The sequence below is a fragment of the Chiloscyllium punctatum genome, chromosome 5 (genome assembly GCF_047496795.1).
Source record: "Chiloscyllium punctatum isolate Juve2018m chromosome 5, sChiPun1.3, whole genome shotgun sequence".
NCBI classification, from domain to species: domain Eukaryota; kingdom Metazoa; phylum Chordata; class Chondrichthyes; order Orectolobiformes; family Hemiscylliidae; genus Chiloscyllium; species Chiloscyllium punctatum.
In genome coordinates, this window is record NC_092743.1 from 115,188,471 (window position 1) to 115,207,672 (window position 19,202).

A 19,202-nucleotide genomic window follows, 5' to 3' on the forward strand; every position below is an offset into this window, starting at 1 on the left:
TTTTCTTGCTCCATCATTTGCACGTAACCTCTAGAATTCCTTCCTTAAATCTTGCTGTCACTCTATATTTTCTCCTTTTAAGATGCTTCTTCAAACCTACCTCTTTGTAACACTTCTAGGTCATCTGCCTGGAAGGTGGCTCTGTGCTAAAGCTGTTACTTGATAACACGTCTGTGAAGTGGTTTAGAACTTGTAAATTGGACCTATGGTGGTGGCAAGTGAACCCCTACTTACTTTACCGAGTGAGCACAGGACCTGGCATCGGATTTGGCAACTGCTAATTTGGCGGAGGCCCAACAGCAAAAGATGGTACCTGATGATCAGTGACTTTGTTGTTGGTTGGGTCTAGCACTGGCGGAAGGGCATCACAGCGACATCAGTGAGGTGGGCCCAGCAGCAAGAGATGTGAATTTAACATTGGTGGGTCCACTGCAGGCAACAGCGAGGTAGTGGCAGAAGAGAATCGGCCCAGTCGTGAAAGATGTCACCTGAAGAGTGGCTACTTCAACATTGGTTGGGTCCGGTGTAGATAGCGGCAAGGAGTGCAGGAGGGATGGCGACACAGGCATCGTTAATGATGAGATGGCTGAAGACTGATAGACTCTATATCTTTTTTAAAATTTTATTCTTAAAACTATTCAAAATGGTACCGGATCATGGCAACAGATGAAAAGCTTTTCACTGCATTTTTTCCACTGTAAAATACAAGTGACAATAAAATCATTCACTCATATGTAATTACCTTTCCTATAATCCTAACCATTTAGAGCTGACAAACATTTGGCAGTATTAGATGAGTGATCGAATGTAAAGATGTTTATTGTAGTATAAAATAATATCACTGCCTTCGAAAGTGCGTTCTTAATCCAAATATCCCTGAGACATTGATTTTGTGATTTCTTGAACATTTCATGTAAAATGAGATGGTGAGATTTGCTATTCCCTATTGGGGAAAGGAATGTCCATTTGAGGAAGGGAGGAAGGAAGGGTGTTCTAATAATGCTTTTTCTGCTCTTGCAACTGTTTACTTTTTAACTCTGCTCATTTTCTCTCTAAATAAACACTTTAACAAGATTTCTACAAAGCAAGAAATTGAGCCTAGGGCAGAGGCAGAAGGAGGAGAGGAGATGCACATTGACCATTTTTGCTATTCTGAAATTGCAATGCAAGTACTTATGGTTAGAAAGTTCAAGGAATTCCCGCCTCAGGCGACTCTCTGTGTGGAGTTTGCACATTCTCCCCGTGTCTGCGTGGGTTTCCTCCGGGTGCTCCGGTTTCCTCCCACACTCCAAAGATGTGCAGGTCAGGTGAATTGGCCATGCTAAATTGCCCGTAGTGTTAGGTAAGGGGTAAATGTAGGGGTATGGGTGGGTTGCGCTTCGGCGGGGCGGTGTGGACTTGTTGGGCCGAAGGGCCTGTTTCCACACTGTAATTAATCTAATCTAATCTAATCTAATTGTTTCTGGTCATATAGCCCAATAAAGAGGGAATTTGCAACTGTCTTGCAACTTAATATTCCTCAATATGTCTAAAAGCTCTTCAAAAGCAATGAATTACTTCCTAGGTGTTACTGTTATATGGGTAACCACAGAATCTAGTTCTACATCGTGAGGTTTCAAAAGTAGCAATTTGTGTTATTGCTCACGAGATGGAATATATGGTAGGCATAGATGAGTTGGACCGAAGGGTCTGTTTCAGTGCTGTACATCTCAATGACTCTACAACTGTATGTGAACATGGCTGGCTGGGCCAGCATTTATTGTCCATCCCTAATTGCCCCGAGCAGGTGCTGGTGAGTTGCCTTCTTGAACTGCTGCAGTGCATTAGGGGTAGTTATACCCACAGTGTTATTAGGAAGGGACAATTGAAATAAATGATAAATTAATCAATCTCTTTTGTGGTTTTGGTTGAGGGATGGAGTTAGCCAGGATACATAACGCTTCCTGTTCCTCATCAACAGCACCATTGAGTCTTTACCATTCACCTGAAGAAGCAGTGAGGTTTTGATATAACTCCCTGATTTGAAAACAGTGCCTTTGGCAATACAGCATTAACTGACTATAGTATTAAAGTACCTGCTTAATTTACCCATTGAAACTGTGCGGGGAATAGCATTACCAAATGGAACCGAACTGGTTCACATGATTCATAAGGTTTGCAACAACATGCTGCTAAGCTAAGCCTGAGCCAATAGGGAGCAATACACTTTATTAGCTTTTAAAAATCTTGATACAAACATGAATGAGAGCCAACATCCTGCTTTCACTACTAAATAAGTACAGTTTATTCATTAGTGCTCAAATTATGCAGTGAATTAATCCACATGCTCCCCCCCCAAAAAAAAACCAAATCTCCAAATGGTAGGAACATTCAATCCCAGCAACCAATTGGAGAACAAGGAGAAAGAGGGGAAACAAAAGTTATGAGGGGTGTGCGAATGGGAAATAGTCTCCAAAAGGAGGCCAGAAGCTTCATACAGAGGAGATGTGTGCTGCATTGCGAGCAGATGGGCTGCAGAGGACATTGAGGGGTTGCAAAAAGGAAAGAGCAATTTTAAATCTCTCCACAAAAGAATACACTGCCTTTTGTGTCCAGATGTATGCCAATTTATTTATTTAAACATCATCCATTGCTAACTTATTCCTATGGTCTTGTGCCAGTTTAAATACTGTGGTTTCTAGAAAATTAATGCTTGCCTTCATGTTGTGGCTTTAAGTTTAAGGAACAGTGATTATTGATGATATTGATGAATTCTTCTAATTCTGCTTCTTGTGAGTTTAATTACACCAAGTATCAGCACAATAGATTATATTATATTATTTCATAATCTTATATAATAAAGGAGTGAGAATGACCAAGTAGCCAAAAAATTAAAAGTAGATCTCACAAAAATCTCAAGAGGAGTCCTCAAATACTTTGACCCCCTGCTATTAGTCAAAAGAGTAGGGGGGGCACACTCTCCAATTTTGTGATGAAATTCTTCTCCAATGATCCCGCACACAAGTCTATTTCATCTTCCCCGATCTCAGTCACTGTTGTAAGAAATGCAACAGTGAATTTGGGCATAGCAAATAAGTGAGTTAGGACCAAATCTACTCTTCTAAGAATGATGTTTGAGGAATAGACCATAAGACATAAGAGCAGAAATTAGAACATTCAGCCCATCAAGTCTGCCTTGCCGGTCAATCATGGCTGATAAGTTTCTCAACCCCATTCTCCCATTTTCTCCCCATAACCCTTGATTCCCTTGACAATCAGGAATCTATCTATCTCAGCCTTAAAAATATTCAATGACATGGCCTCCACACCTTTCTGTGGCAATGAATTCCATAGATTCACCACTCTCTTGCTGAAGAAGTTTCTCCTTATCTCCATTCTAAAAGGTCTTCCCTTTACTCTAAGCCTGTGCCCTGGGGTCCTAATCACTCCTATCAATGGAAACATTTTCCCAACATCCACCCTATTCAGTCCATTCAGTATTCTGTAAGTTTCAATTGGATCTCCGCTCATCCTTCTAAACTCCATTGATTATAGACCCAGAGTCTTCAGATGTTCCTCATATGTTAAGCGTTTCATTCCTGGGTCCATTCTTGTGAACGTCCTCTGAACCTGCTCCAGGGCCAGTATATCCTTTCTGAGATATGGGAACCATAACTGCACACAATACTCCAAATGTGGAGCCTCAGAAGCACATCCCTGCTTTTATATTCAAGTCCTCTCAAAGTAATTGCCAACGTTGCATTTGCTTTAACTATTATCTCAACCTGCGTTTACTTTGAGAGAATCCTGGATTTGAACTCCCAAGGGGCTCTTTGCACTTCAGACTTCTGAATTTTCTCCCCATTTAGAAAATAGTCCATGCTTCAATTCTTCTGATCAAAGTGTATGACCTCATACTTTCCCACGTTGTACTCCATCTGCTACTTCTTTGCCCACTCTTCTAACCTGTCCTAATCCTTCTGCAGCCTCCCCACCTCCTCAATACTATCTGTCCCTCTATCTATCTTTGTATTGTTTGCAAACTTAGCCAGAATGCCCTCAGTTCCTTCGCCTAGATCATTAATGTATAAATTAAATGTTATGGTCCAAACACTGATCCTTATGGAACACCATCAAAGAGTATGGTGCTGGAAAAGCACAGCTGGTCAGAAGCATCTGAGGAGCAGGAGAGTTGATGTTTCGAGCATAAGGTCTTCATCAAGAATGTCACCACTTATGGAACACCACTTGTCACTGGTTGCCATCCTGTGAAGAATCCTTTGATCCCCACTCTCTGCCTTTTGCCAGACAGCCAAGTTTCTATCCATGCTAACACCTTGCCTCTAACACCACGGGCCCTTAACTTACTCAGCAGCCTCCTGTGTGGCACCCTGTCAAAGGCCACCTTGAAGTCAGGATAGATAACATCCATTGGCTCTCCTCGGTCTAACCTGTTTGTTACTTCCTCAAAGAATTCTAGTAGATTTGTTAGGCATTAACCACCCCCCCCCCCCCGCCCCCCTCGCCATGATGAAACCATGCTGACTTTTCCCTATATTTACCGTACACTTCCAAGTATTCAGAAATCTCACCCTTCACAATGTACTTCAAAATCTTACCCATGACTGAGGTTAGGCTCATAGGCCTGTAGTTTTCTGTTTTTTGCCTTACTCCTGTTTTGAACAAGGGTGTCACCTTAGCGATTTCCCAGTCCTCTGGGATTCTCCCTGACTCCAGGACACTGGGAGTACACCACACTCTTTTTCAAGCTGTTCTGTGAAAAGCTTTACATTGAGTTAACAGGACCGTCATCACAAAATTCGAACCTCTGACAATGTAGCAAACCCTCAGCGCTGGACTAATGTCAGCCCAGATAATGTGCTTTGCTGTGGGACTTCTGATTTAGAAGCAAGGACACTACCACTGAACCAAAACCAAAACCCGTTCCTTAACTTGAGATCTGAGAAAAGCCTTACAATTTTATAGCCCCTTTCACAATCTCAGGACATCCCAAAGTGATTTTCAGCTAATGAAGCACTTTTGGAAGTTAGTCAATTTGTAATGTAAGAAATTTGAGTGTGACCTTGAGACTGAATCACAGATAGCTGAGAGACCCACAAAAGGCAAAAAGACACCTCTGGCTTAAAGCTAATATTATTTCACTCAACTGGACAATTTTATAGGTGCTCAGATATGATAAAATCCCTTTTTGATACATGCATATATCACATTTAGCAGCAACAACAATCTGATTTGATGTTCATTCGAGTCCTGTTAGCATTAAAATTCTGAGAAAAACTAATTCCCAGAGTAAAATTGATTCCACTGCTTCTCCCCATTACTCTCGCTGTCTTCCATTTAGCATGTTAGTTTCCTGACAGTAGAGTACACAGCACTTAGCAGCTGGTTTGTGAAACCATCAGTCAGGAAATTGTATGATAAATAGCAGGTATGGAGGTTTAGTGGCATTTTGTTCTGCTTCAGCAGTTTTAGCCTGACTTTGGAAAAGTCATCATGTGGCATTTTGTCAAAGGCTGCAACGGAAGATGGTAACAGTACAGTAACTTATTACACAGACACTTGAGTTATGATGTTCTCCAGATGTATTGTTCATGTGTGAATAATAAGTCACGAGATGGATAATTATGCTGGATCTAGTCATGCAGGTCACTTCCAGCCATAAGGATTTGTCCCAAGCAGACTAGGTAGTATGATGGACTGTCGGTTTTGTGACTCAAAGCTGCTCTGTGGAAAACGGGGCAGAAATAAACAATTGTTCAAGGAGCTGAGTTCATTTATTTATAGTTGAGTTCTGATGGTAATGAAATTCATTGGTTTTGTTCCATTTGTGACAGTTAAAGTGCTTGTATATGTGTTCCAGCTTGTCTTTGGATGGTTTCTTTTCCAAGACATTCATTTAACAGATTTTTCACGTCCCAACTACAGATGTTGAAAGTTCTGTATATATTGCATACTTCTTTTTAGCTATATTGTAAACTAGTATTGTATATACAGTGAGTTGATTATCTTGGTGAATCATCTTGAGAGAATGGAATTTTGACTGAAGCAGAATTCCAGGCCTTTTGTAATTTTGCATACAGGGTCCATCTTTTTCCTGCAGGACACTTTGAGGTGAAATGAGTCATTGCTCCAATGATTGCACGTAGGGTAGTGAGAATGAGTGAGAAAGCTTTGTGATTGTGCGAGGGAAACACAGGAATATTACTGTTTAATAAGCCCCTGGGTCTTCAGAGGTGAACGACTGCTTATATTATTTTGGCTCCAACAATTCCACTGATGTCACCCACAGTCTGTGAGTTTATACAAGGATTTCAACTCTAGCTTTCGGAGGGAACAAATGTATCTCAAAGATTCTGGTAATGACTCCTGACCAAATATGGTTGTACTTATTGGTGTCATGCAATAAACTTGCTTGTTATCTAAGAATTGCACCTCTTCTGTACACATTCTGTGATGGTGTGTCCTGTAGCATTTATCACCAGATAGGCAAGACAAAGCAAAGAGAATGGAGGAGTGTTGGAAGCAAACTACCTCAAAAAACCCTTAAGTGATACCACAAAGTTACAGAAGTGACCACAAGCTAACAGGAGTGATCATCTGGGGAGAGAAGCACACTTACGTCTTGCCTCCCTTCTTCAGCAAATTGCTGGCCAGCACTGAGTGAACATCTTGTTGTTTTATCATGTGATGGCTCCATGTTTGAGTTTACTGAAGGTTTGTTCCAGTTGTTGAGAGCTGTACATGTCACATTTTGTTGATGGACATAAATTCCCCAGTTTTATTTTTAAGTCCAAAAGCTGATCAAGTTCACTATTTGTATATTGGTTCCACAACAGTTTACTTTGGATAATTGATCATAAGCATTTCTTTTGATACAATGTACCTCAGCACACTAATCTATGGAAGATAAGTGAGAAAACCCTTCAGTCTGTCAATTTTCCACAAATCAGTCAAAAATTTTATTGACCACTTCAGAAAATATGTGGGAAGAAACTTTAGTTCTTCATGCTCAGCAGAAATTGAGAGGGTGATGCTGGAGAGGATGGTAGATAACACGATATGGGTAAGTTACCTGATCTAACCTTGCTCTGTTCAGGCTCATGAGAAGACCACCAGAGTCCGGTGGAATTCCTATAGTATCAATGGGACACCAAAGTCATCTCAATTCGGAAGTCAATGAAGTAGTCCCTCAGTCAAGTTATTGACTTACACAGTGCTCTTCCAAATCAAACAGAATAAATGACTAGATACTCCCTGACTGGACTTCCACGTTTCTCCACTTTGCCTCTCCTTACCTCATTGTTCCTCCTGGTTCCTATTCTTGTCTTGGATCTACCAGTTGTCCTTGAGGCCTCTCAATTTTTCCACCAGTTCAACCTTCCTGCTGAGGATGAGTCTACCATGGGCTTGGTGGTTTTTCGGTCTGTGAATTATAATTGCCACCTGAGCATTTAACCTTTTTTTTTCCATCCTGCCTCTTCATCATCTTCCTCCTTCCGTTTGCTCCCAACTGTCTTGAAGCCACTGATCCTTGATTGGTCTGCAGACTTCTGCTGTTAGCTTGCTTTCCTTGCTTCATTTTATTTTGTTTATCAGCAAAAATGGATAGCCAAGTCCTGAACCCATGAAGACAACCTCAACAGTGAGCTCAAGTTCATGCCTTGCTCCATTTGACCCCATCACACTGTTCTGTATCTGTAGAATCTTACTTACTGTCCTGTTTCGACACCATCACTTTGATAAATTGTTATGATCTCTCTACCTTAATTAGTTTGTACTGTTTTGGATTACTTATTACTTTGGTTAGACCCTTGGCAGGCAGCTATGATACCTATCATGTTATTCCAGTCATTTAGGTTTGTCTTCAGCACCACCTTATTTTTAATTTTTTGTAATTATCTCTCAGCCTCATTTAATTGGCTTAAAGGTCATCCCTTCACTTGTTATTCAGCTGTTGACACGTTATTCATACACTCTTGGTCACCTGCAGAGACCTTTTATTTGGCCTGTTGACACTCTGCTCACAGCATTTGTATTATCTTTTGACCTGTTTGCCCATTGATTTCTATGCCTCTATCACTTCACCTGATGAAGGAGCAGCGCTCTGAAAGCTTGTGATTTCAAATAAACGTGTTGGTCTATAACATGGTGTTGTGTGACGTCTGACCTTGCAATATAGATTGTAAGAGCAGGGAAGTCATGGAGCTGTACAGAACTTTGGTTAGGCCACAGCTGGGGTACTGTGTGTAGTTCTGGTCACCGCAATATTGGAAGGGTGTGATTGCACTGGGGGCAGTGAGAAGGAGATTCACCAGGATGTTTACCAGGATGGAGCATTTTAGCTATGAAGAGAGGCTGATAATCTCAGGTTGTTTTCTTTGGAACAAAGACGGTTGACAGGGGACCATTCAGAAACGTACAAGGTTATGACAGCCATGGATAAGTTGAATAGAAAGAAGCTATCTTCCTTAGCTGAAGGTTCAATAACAAGGGGGCATAATTTTGAAGTGAAATGCAGGAGGTTTAGAGGGGATTTGCGGAATAACATTTTCATGCAGAGGGTGGTGGGGTTCTGGAATGCATTGCCTGGGAGAGTAGTTGAGGTGGGAAACCTCACAAACATTAAAAAGTACTTGGTTGAGCACTTGAATTGTCGTAACATGCAAGGCTTTGGGCCTAGGGGTAAGTCAGATCATGTCGGTCATGGTATATTTTTGGCACTACAAGTTTGATGGACTGAAGGGCCTCCTCTACACTGTATGATTTCCTGGAAGGGAGAACAAAAGAATGGGACCTGGACTACTTGTGCACGAAATGCAGAAAGCGAGCACACAGGTACAGCAGGTAATCAGGGAGGCGAATGGAATGTTGGCCTTTATTTCAAGAAGTTTTGGGTATAAGAGCAGAGAAGTCTTACTGCAACTGTACAAGATACTGGTGAGGCCACAACAAGAGTACTGTGAGCAGCCTTGATTCCCTTAGTTAAAAAAAATTATTTCATTGAAGGAAGTTCAGAGAAGGTTCACTAGGATGAACCTTGGGATGGAGGGATTGTCGTAAGAGCAAAAGTTAAACCGGTTGGATCAGAGGACTCAGAATAAAGGGGCACTGTTTTAAGACTGAGATGAGGGGGCATTTATTCCCTAAGAGCATTGTGAATCTTTGGAACTCCTTGCCACAGAGAACTGTGAAGACAGAATCCTTGTATACTTCTTCAAGACTGAGATAAATTCTTGATCAGTAGGGGGATCCAGAGTTACCGAGAAAGGGCAGGAAAGTGGACGTGAGGAGTGTTGGACTAGCCATGGTCCGATCGAATAGCGGATCAGGCTCAAGGGTCTGAAGCCTAATCATGTTCCCATTTCTTATGATCTTATGGTATCAGGTCCCTGGAGTAGGATTTGAATTCACATTCTGACACTGAGGTGAGATTGCTACCATTAAACCAAAGCCGATGCCCTTAAACTGAACTGATATAAGGTGGCTCAGTGGCAGTGGTACAGATTTGATACAGACCAATGTTGACCTTCTTCAAAAACACATGGACTAAATGAATTGTTGACTTGTTAACAATTAACTATCAATTAATTTAACCCTAACATTCAGTACAATAAGTATGTGTTCTTTGAGATATGCCTGTAACTTTCTTGTCTCTTATTTTGCAGCTCCACACCCACTTTTCCCATCTTTTCACCCGCCTGTTCCAATTGATGCCAGACACCATGAGGGGCGTTACCATTATGACCCATCACCTCTCGCTCCAGTGCACATGTGAGTATGATCCATCAATGCCTTGGATGACACTTAAGTAAAACTTAAGAGATGTTTATATGATCAAATGTTTTTCTCTGACCATAATGATGTTGTTTGAAAAACAAATGTTACCATAGGCAGTGACTTTAAACCAAATTTTCATGAAGTATTAGGGTTCAGTTCAACTTATATTTTATATCCAAACAACAGCTTGGATCTTCCCATTAAAAATAACGTTCATCTCAGATTAACATATACAGCTTCTAAGGAATAAATCAGATAGTACTTGTAGTGCCGACATTTCTGTAAGGTGAAAAGCAAAAAATTACCATCCAGTTTCTTGGCTCCTCCAGAAACTTTGCTGTAACTTGCCAAGAGATTCAGCATTAAGACATAGAAAATAGTGTGGTATTGTGTTTCTTAGCCACCAGATATTAACTCAACATGCCAGAAAGGTTAGAACCTGTTCATTCAAGTGTAAGTGAATTTTCAACAGTGTTGTAAATCTTAATTATTACCAAACAACTTTTCTGGAACTGGAAGTTACTTTGGAATGTGTAGAGATTTAATTCCTTCAGATTTTAGTTGTGGGAAATTTTTAAAAGTTACAATAAAACTTTTTTCTATTTTTCTCAATGCTCTTACATCTCTCTTAATTCTACACGTGATTTAGTGTTGGGTTAAATGTTCTCACTGACATTTCCTGTTTCAGATTCTGCAGGTCTGAGTTTAGCTTTGAAGTAGTTGGGTTTCCAAAGGTTAATATCAGGCTCACAATGGCTCAGAAAGGATTTTTTAACTGTGTTGAGGAGACACACTGTTGCTTGCCATGTTCACACTTGTAAGATACCACCACATTAAAATGGATTTCCAATAAATACAAGTTACTGTGCACAAGCCCATTTGAGTCTGCAGACAGGCTTAAGGCTGGCACCATCCATTCACCCCTGGCCACAACATTCAGGCTATAATTTTTGTTTAAATAGTGAACACTGATAACTTTGTTGGGAGAACTAGCTGACTGGAATCTTGGCTCAAATAATAGCAGGGATTTGAATTAACATTGGCTGTGATCTGCAAGGTGGCTTTCAGTGCTCCTTTCACCCTTCAGTCAGTTTATGGTTGATCTACCTCAATATCAATTGTCCATTTTTGCTTCATATCAATTATTGTGGTTATATTATGACAATTGTTAAAAGCAAAATAAATGGATGGAACTGATTTATCCTGTTTTTGTACATAACTTTTCACATGGAATGTATATTAACTAAACTGTTACATAACCCCATGTGCTGACATGAGCGTGAGCAGAGTCAGAGCTGAAAGTTCCAGCATCTGCAATTTTTTTTTGCAGAGCTGAAGAGAGACTGGTGCAGTCTAACTCACAGTGATCTAAAGATTAACCAATTTAGGACTGTTTAATTTACGATTTTTACATAACATAATGTAGTGAAAAATGTCAAGGAACAGTGAGGTTTGGTTGTCACTGCCACATTCTGAGAAGCTGAACAATGACACTTATTAGCTGTTTTTCTGCCCTTGGTAATTTTCTATATTGCACAATAGTATGTCCCATGAAGCAGGCATGTCCTGCAAGTTGTCTTTTGTGAGTGGTGAGTCAGCTGACCTATTAGTACAAATTGTTGGCAGCTAACATTGACATACCTGATCTTATTTCTGTGCCAAAGTACTTAACATTCTGCTGTGTCAGTCTAGAATTGGCTGATCATTGTCATTCAGCAAACAATTGAAGCCAACTTGGAAAATCTCATAAAAGCGCAAAAGTTTTATTTCTGTAAAAATGAACAGGCAACTGTGGAAACTTCAGTTCTACCATTTGCTCTTGATGCAAAATATAGCAAAATGGAGTCTAGAGATAAAATAGAACATCTTTTATTCTCACAACCTTTTACAATATTTTATTAAAAGGAGACTGTTTAGACCCTTAAAGTCTTCTGGTGGAAGTTGCAGTCCTTTATCTTCTGTGTAATGCACTTCATCAGGTTGGCTCAGTTGCTAACCTAAGTAAGGAGGGTGGCTTCAAAGGAACACTTTAGTTTTCACTTCAGTGTGAATTGCTAGAGTGCATCTAATTGATGGAGGAGCTGTCCTTCACATGAGGCATTTAACAGAAACACCTGGTCTGTTCAAGTAGATTGAAAAGATTCCACAACAGAGATGAGACATTTCCACATTTTGGCGTAATTCTGACATCGAGATCATTGAATTACACCCGTCAATTTTTTTCATTCCCTACTTAGTTTAATTGTAAGATATCATGCTTATGAGTACAATGACAGACAGCACCAATTTTGCTATTTATTCTGGCAGATGCATTTATCTGTTGGACATGGTGCCAGGGCATGAGCTGCTGGGAGAGGAGGGAGGGTGCTAATATACTATATGAACGTCACAAGCAAGGTACAGTTCCAAGATAGCATGTGGCTGGAGATCAAGCCAGCTGGGCAGACAGGACAGCACTGTTCACAAACACTGTATAGACATGCAACAATGGTGCTTTTATTTAAATTTCAATTATCCCAGCTATTAGCACTTGTTTTCCAGCTTGGTTTTGCCCTGGGAAAATGTTTTCTGTCTCTGCCCAATAACTCTGCTGGTTCTGAAAGAGTTAAAGTTTCTGCTATACTGAACTCTGCCAAGTTGGATAAAGTCACACAGTTGATGGAGGTAGAACCAGTGACTTGGATTCTAGCATGGTTTTCTCACAGAGATAAATGTGCCATCTCTGTCACTTATTAGTAATAGCTACTTTGCCTAAAGTTAATGTAACCTACAAAACATTACTAAGATATACAAAGTAAAACTTGTTACATAAGACTAGAGCATCTTCTGCAGAGATCTAGTCATGGTTCATTCTCCACCACACAGTACTGAGTAGTCCCTTTGGTTAGCAAAGCAAGGAGTGTTGGTTGCTGCCCTCCACAAACCAGGATCCATTAATGTTTAGCACCCAGCCATCACATCATATTATAACAGTTATGACCAATGTTCCTCACTCTCAGTATGCAAAATAAGTTTATAGCTAAAAAGAGAGGCATGCCATTGAAACATTTTGTCTTGCAGTCATCAGTTCAGTTGCGAGAATGCCAAATTTCAGTGAAGTGTATTCTTACTCAGAGACTTGTTCTCTGCAAGCTGGAAGAACATGTCTGAACATGCGCCTTTTTTGTATTAAACAAAAGCATGGGGAAACAATTGTCCCTGGTGCATTCTCCATGGTAACCATCTTAAGCAATCGGAATAAACTTGTTAACCAAACATTACCCTTGTCTCATGCTGCAGAAATTGTTGTTCCCTTTGAAATTTGCCATTCTTACACCTATCCTGATGACTGCAGGGTGAAAAACCTGAAAAGCTTTTGTCAGAAATTCTAAAGTTCTGCAAAAATAGATTTGTGCCCATTTATTTCAAAACTCTTTGTGGAATCTTGCTGTGTGCAAAATGGTATCAGTGTTTGTCTTTTTCTGCAATGGCTGCTGTACAATGAAATCCAGCTTTAAGGAATTAAACAGTTACTTATGGCTTGGAGCAGTCGGTATATCTAACATGAAAACAGAAAAACTTATTCATTTCAAGAAATAATTATTTGAATGCTTTACAGATGCTTTAGAATGCTAAAGCAAGCATACTGCTCTGAATTCTAAATATCTGTTCTCACTTTCGTTGCATGATTTCAGATGTAACAGAACTGGTCCCTGGTGCACAGGTTGCATTTTAATTATATAATTACTGGCAGAAGATCAGTCTATTTCCTGCTGGTGATGAGGGCTTGTATGTGGTCAGAAGGATTTAGACCTTATGACTATTGGCTTGAAGTTGCTCAACTTTCGTGGAGAACGCTCATCAAGCAACCTATGGTGTTTGGGTCAGTAACTTCTGAATACCTGCGGGACCTTGTTTGATTTCTCTTTTAATGAAAAATAATCACAATAAATATCAACCAACAAATCCTGTGCAAAAGGATTTTGCATTAAGCTGACTCTTTATGACCATGTCCTTAATGGAAAAAATAAATTGCAGTAAGTCAGCTCTAGACAGCGTCAATGTTCAACGGATCTACAGCTGGTCCTGATCAGAATAATGTTTTTGCTTTAGCCATGTTGCTTAACCTCTACCTCTTTTTGTTGTGGTTGTTGTGGATGAGATTACAAATTCAGTGCATTTTGGATGCACATTCTGACCTATATTATCTCCCTATTTCCAGCATAAACAGTCCCTATGTCTAAAAATTCTTATTGATGTTTTAAAATCACCCAATGCCCTTGGCCCTCTCTATTTGTGTCATCTTCAATGTTCCCACAACTATCCGAAATATCTGTGTTCTTCCAATTCTGATTTTTTGAGCATTTCTAATTTTAATTACTCCACCATTCATTCATTTAGCTGCATCCTAAGTTCTGGAGTTGCGCCCCTAAACCATTCTGGTTCTGAACCTTTCTTTCCTCCTTTAGTATACTTTTACCTGCATTTGTCATCTGCCCTTTATCTCCTTATATGCCTCGTTAATTTTATAATGCTCCTGTATGGCAACTTGGAATGTTTTCCTATCTTAAAGGTACTTTATAAATACAAGTTATGGTTGCTTGGAATCAATTAATACTTGTATCACTGTATTTCGGATCCTCAGACAGAAAGGGGAGATGACTTTATATGCAGGGTTTAGTGGATTACATGACGCTCTGGAGCAGGTTTTAATTTTTAAGCAGACGATTGCTAGAGCTCACCAGCAGCCAATGTTCAAAAGTTGAAGGAGTCGCTGCAATTTGAATGCAGTTCACAAGCAGCAGGAACCAAGTAATCATTCCTGATGTAGGTCTCTGGTTTTGGTCCTTCCAGATGTTGCTCAGTTAGGACTCTAGCAGAAACTGCAGGTAGATCCTGGGAGAGGAGGAGTAGTGGAACGCAAACAATATGTTGTGTTTTTATGTAGTCATAGAGACACAGAGATGTACAGCATGCAAACAGACCCTTCGGTCCAACTCGTCCATGCCGACCAGACATCCTAAATTCATTGAGGCCCATTTATGAGCACTTGGCCCACTTCCCTCTAAACCCTTGGTACTCATATACACCCAGATGCCTTTTAAAATGTTGTAATTGTACCAGCCTCTGGCAGCTCACTCCATTAACGCACTCTCCTTTGCATGAAAAAGTTGCCCTCAAGTACCTTTTACATCTTTCCCCTCTCATCCTAAATATATGCCTTCTGGTTCTAAGCTGCCCCAACCCAGGGAGAAGACCTTGTCTATTTACCATATTTATCCATGCCCCTTATGATCTTATAAACTTGTATAAGGTCGTCCCTCAGCCTCTGATGTTCCAGAGGGAACAGCCCCAGCCTATTCAACCTCTCCCGATAGCTCAAAACATCCAGTCCTGGCAACATCCTTGTAAACCTTTTTCTGAACCCGTTCAAGTTTCACAACATCCTTCCTATAGGAGGGAGATCAGAATTGCACACATAATTCCAAAAATGGCCTAACCAATGTCCTCTACAGCTCAGAGCAATAAAGGAAAGCATGCCAAATGCCTTCTTCACCACTCTATCTACCTGCATCTCCACTTTCAAGGAACTATGAACCTGCTCTCCAAGGTGTCTTTGTTCAGCAACACTTCCCAGTACCTTCCCATTAAGTGTCGAAGATCTGTCCTCATTTGCCTTTCCAAAATGCAGCGCCTCACATTTATCTAAATTAAATTCTATCTGCCACTCCTTGGCCCATTTCAATATATAGGACTGTTTCCTCTTGATTTAGAGAAAAGCATGAAAGTGGTTAAGAAATGTGCAGAAAAGTCAAAAATGAGCACCAAAATGATATGTTCTGTGTACTTCTGGTGTTTGTATTTTTACTTGTCTGGTGTGTATTTTCATGTGGTGTTATGTCTTATTCACCTTTAACCTCTAATATTAAGTCAGTTTGACCAAGTCACTAAATTATGGGCCAGTTAATTTGAAGTCAGTTAAACTCCATTTCACAATAAAGAATGACAATTGTTTAAGACTAAGTTGTCATTTCCTCACAGTTGGAGAAAGCAAGTCTTGTAAGTCTGCCTTTTCATACTTACAGAATCATAGAGCCATAAAAGCTTTATAGTTAAGTCTGTGATTTTGCTACTTCTGTTAGAAGTTAAAAGAATGTTAAAATAGTAGTTTTCCTGTTAAGAACAGGCAACATTGGAGCTAATGATAAAAGTGGAGGAGCTGCTGAGTTATCTGAAAGACAATCAGATGAGAGAGATTTTACTGGGACCAAATTATGTTTGATATTTGTCATCATTATAGTTGATGTTGTTTTGTAAAATCACAGTCTGTCCTTAAGCACCACTATTGCCTATAATGAAAATTTTATGCTGCATTTCCACAGACTCCGCTGTCTGCATAAACAAGCACCAGATGATTGATGGAGGTGTCATCTTAACAAAATAACAAATGTAGTACAGCAGTAGGCGTAAAAGAAGATAATAGATAAGTGAATGAGAGTGCAGGAGATAGGAAATACAAGTTACAGGTAGAGGAGATAAATTTACTATAACTAGACTTTAATAACTTGTACCATATAATAGGTCAATACTTAAAAATATTTTAATACATATAAATTTAACCATTTCAAGGTTAACTACATCCCTAACACACCAATTTTTATTTGAAGAACTGATCTGATTTAATTTGATTAAAATTGATTAACAATGTTATGATGTGCCATCGAGCCAGTCTCTATAGATGATACAGCACTGAATATTTTATATCTAAGCATGTTTATGATAATGAAATAAGCAGTGAAATACAGAAATGATCCTCAGTTATTAGAGGATCAATTGACATGCTGTTTCCCTATTGTTACACTCTTCCTTCAGAAATTGTGTAAAGTAGCAGAAGGCGATGAAGGCTGACTAATAGTCTAAGTCCATGGTTGTAAACGGCTTTATCTAATATAGTCTTATCAGACAGAAAATTTTATGTGTTCCCACAAATCATACATTGAGTAGGGATCACCCTACTCATGAGAGGCAAGTTCTCCACTGAGAGTCAATCCAGTGTATTCATATTCAGAATGCTGTACTTGGCAGGACTGTCTATAGTGAGTTTGAACCCTGCACATTCCAATCCTCACTTTTGATGCTATAGTTCCCACTGGCCATGTTTCCTCCATAAACATCTCACCTTTCCATATTTCTTGCCGCTTTTAAGATGACACTTGAAGCCTATCTCTTTGGTCATGATTTTGGTCATCTTTCCTGAATATTGCCTTTATGACTTGGTGTCAAATTCTGCTTTCACGTATAAATGTTTGATTATATCAGAGATGCTAAATAAATATACCTTGTCATTGTCATGGGACTAAATGTTATCACCAAGCAAAGATCTGCTATCAATTGATACATGTTGACTAAAACAGTGTGTATAAACTGCATGATAACATTTTTATTTATTAGTGCATTTCAGGTAGAGATTGTTCTACAGTACCACAGATGTGTAATTAGATAACAATTTAGGGGGATGAAAGCACGATGGTAATGTTACAGGACCAGTAATTCAGAGGTCTAGACAAAAGCTTTGGACTAGATGAAACACATTTGCTGCATGTTAGCATAGAGGTGCAAATTTTGAATGAACTGAGTGTTATGGTGGAAGGAAAATAGGAAGCTGGCCAGAGGAGCAGTGAAATAATCCGATCTAGAGTATTCAAACCACTTGACTAGGAGATTGTAAATTAAGGGATAAAGTGCTGGTTTGATTAATAATGATCATGAAGCTACAAGCATATCATAAAAACTCATTTGCCTCACTAATGTATTTAATGGAGGAAATCTGCCATCTATTGGTTTGGCCTTCATGTGATTCCAGATCCACAGTATGTTCACTCTTTACTGCCCTGTGAGATGATCGAGCAAGCCACTCAATTGTATCAAGACACTTCAGAAAAAAGCACCAATAATGTAGCTGCACTATATGAACTCCAGTAAGTTTGCTCAGCATCATCTTCTGAAGAACCAGTGGAGATGAACAATAAGTACTGGCCTTGCCATTGATGCTCACATCCAAAAAAAAACAAATTTTTAAAAAAATTACATCAAGTTTCTAGTTTAAAACCTTTATTGTGGATGTAGGTTTTAACGAGTGTCTTCAAGAAGAGAGAAATGAAATGATAGGGAAAGATTTTGGGTTGGACTTCCAGAGTTTATGGCCTAGGTAGCTGGATACAAACCTGCCAATAGTAGATCAAAGGGTGTAGAGGTTGGTCAAGCATCCAGAATTAGAAGGCAGCGTTATGCAATGGCTGGAGTAGGTCAAAGTGTTGAAACATAGTGAGGCTATGAAGGCATTTGAAGATGAGGCTACGAGGATAATAATTTTAAATTTGAGATGTAGGCAAACCAGACATTTGTATAGATCAGCCAGCGCAGGCAGACTAGATGAAACACATTTGCTGCATGTGAGCATAGAGGTGCAAATTTTGAATGAACTGAGTGTTATGGTGGAAGGAAAATAGGAAGCTGGCCAGAGGAGCATTGAAATAATCCAATCTAGAGTGAAGAAAAATGTTGATGGGGATTTCAGCAGCAGATGAATTGCAGCACATTGCAATACTTCCAATTGAATATTAAATTAATAATTTCAAGTAATTCCATGAACATTTGATGGATAAAGAGTAGTGCTGAGCAAAGTTATGTTTCTAAAATATAATGCTAAATATTCTTTGCTTTTAGTGACATTTTGCCAAATTGCACCTTTGTATATTTGCTTGGTTCATAGCATGTTGTATAGTGACGGCTTTTACCTCAAACTTGGCTGGGTTGAAAAGTGATTGTATTATGTTGGAGGAGTTTTAATCAAATTGAGGTTCAGAAAAGAAACATGAAACTTCCAGCACACCAGCTCTGTGAGGGCTCTATTTAAATGTCTCCAGTGTGAAATGTCACAATCTATGTTTAATCATATTTTCAGATCAGGCTTCATTTGTAAGGATGATCAGACATCTTTATTTACTAGAAAATCACACTTAATATTGTAGGAAATGAGTCATGTTATTTAGATGGCACCATGCATAACCATAGCAATCAGTTAGCACACAATAATTACATGGACTTTGAGAAATAAAATGAAATTGTTTTAAAACAAGTCCTCTATGGGGTACAGAAGGAATCATTTTTAACCCACTTAACTAAGCACTAAACACACGCCTAATATTTTACAAATACTTTTTGGATAAGGCTGCCATTGCAGACTTGTAATTACAGAGCAAATGTGCCTGGAGCTAGGTAATAAATCTGATGTAATCTCTCTGTGCATTAAGGAGAATAAAAGGGGCCTGTTTGTATATTAAGCTCTGAGAAATTTCCGAGTATGGATATACCATGACTAATGCAGACATTCCCGACTGATGTCCAATGTCATCGTTTTGTTATTCTGTTATTAAAGATTGGAT

General features: G+C 39.4%; 1 protein-coding gene across 6 annotated transcripts in view; it reads left to right on the plus strand.

The window, feature by feature from the left end:
• LOC140477368 (transcriptional activator GLI3-like) overlaps positions 1–19,202 on the plus strand; it is a 382,249-nt gene that overhangs the window by 221,142 nt on the left and 141,905 nt on the right. For 5 of the 6 annotated variants that reach the window (XM_072571153.1, XM_072571154.1, XM_072571155.1 and 2 more), the window contains one exon: positions 9,666–9,771. In XM_072571153.1, coding sequence (XP_072427254.1) covers positions 9,666–9,771 — 106 coding nt within the window. Of the gene's footprint in view, positions 1–9,665; positions 9,772–19,202 lie in introns of those variants that run through there. The other variant, XM_072571158.1, reaches the window with a different exon arrangement.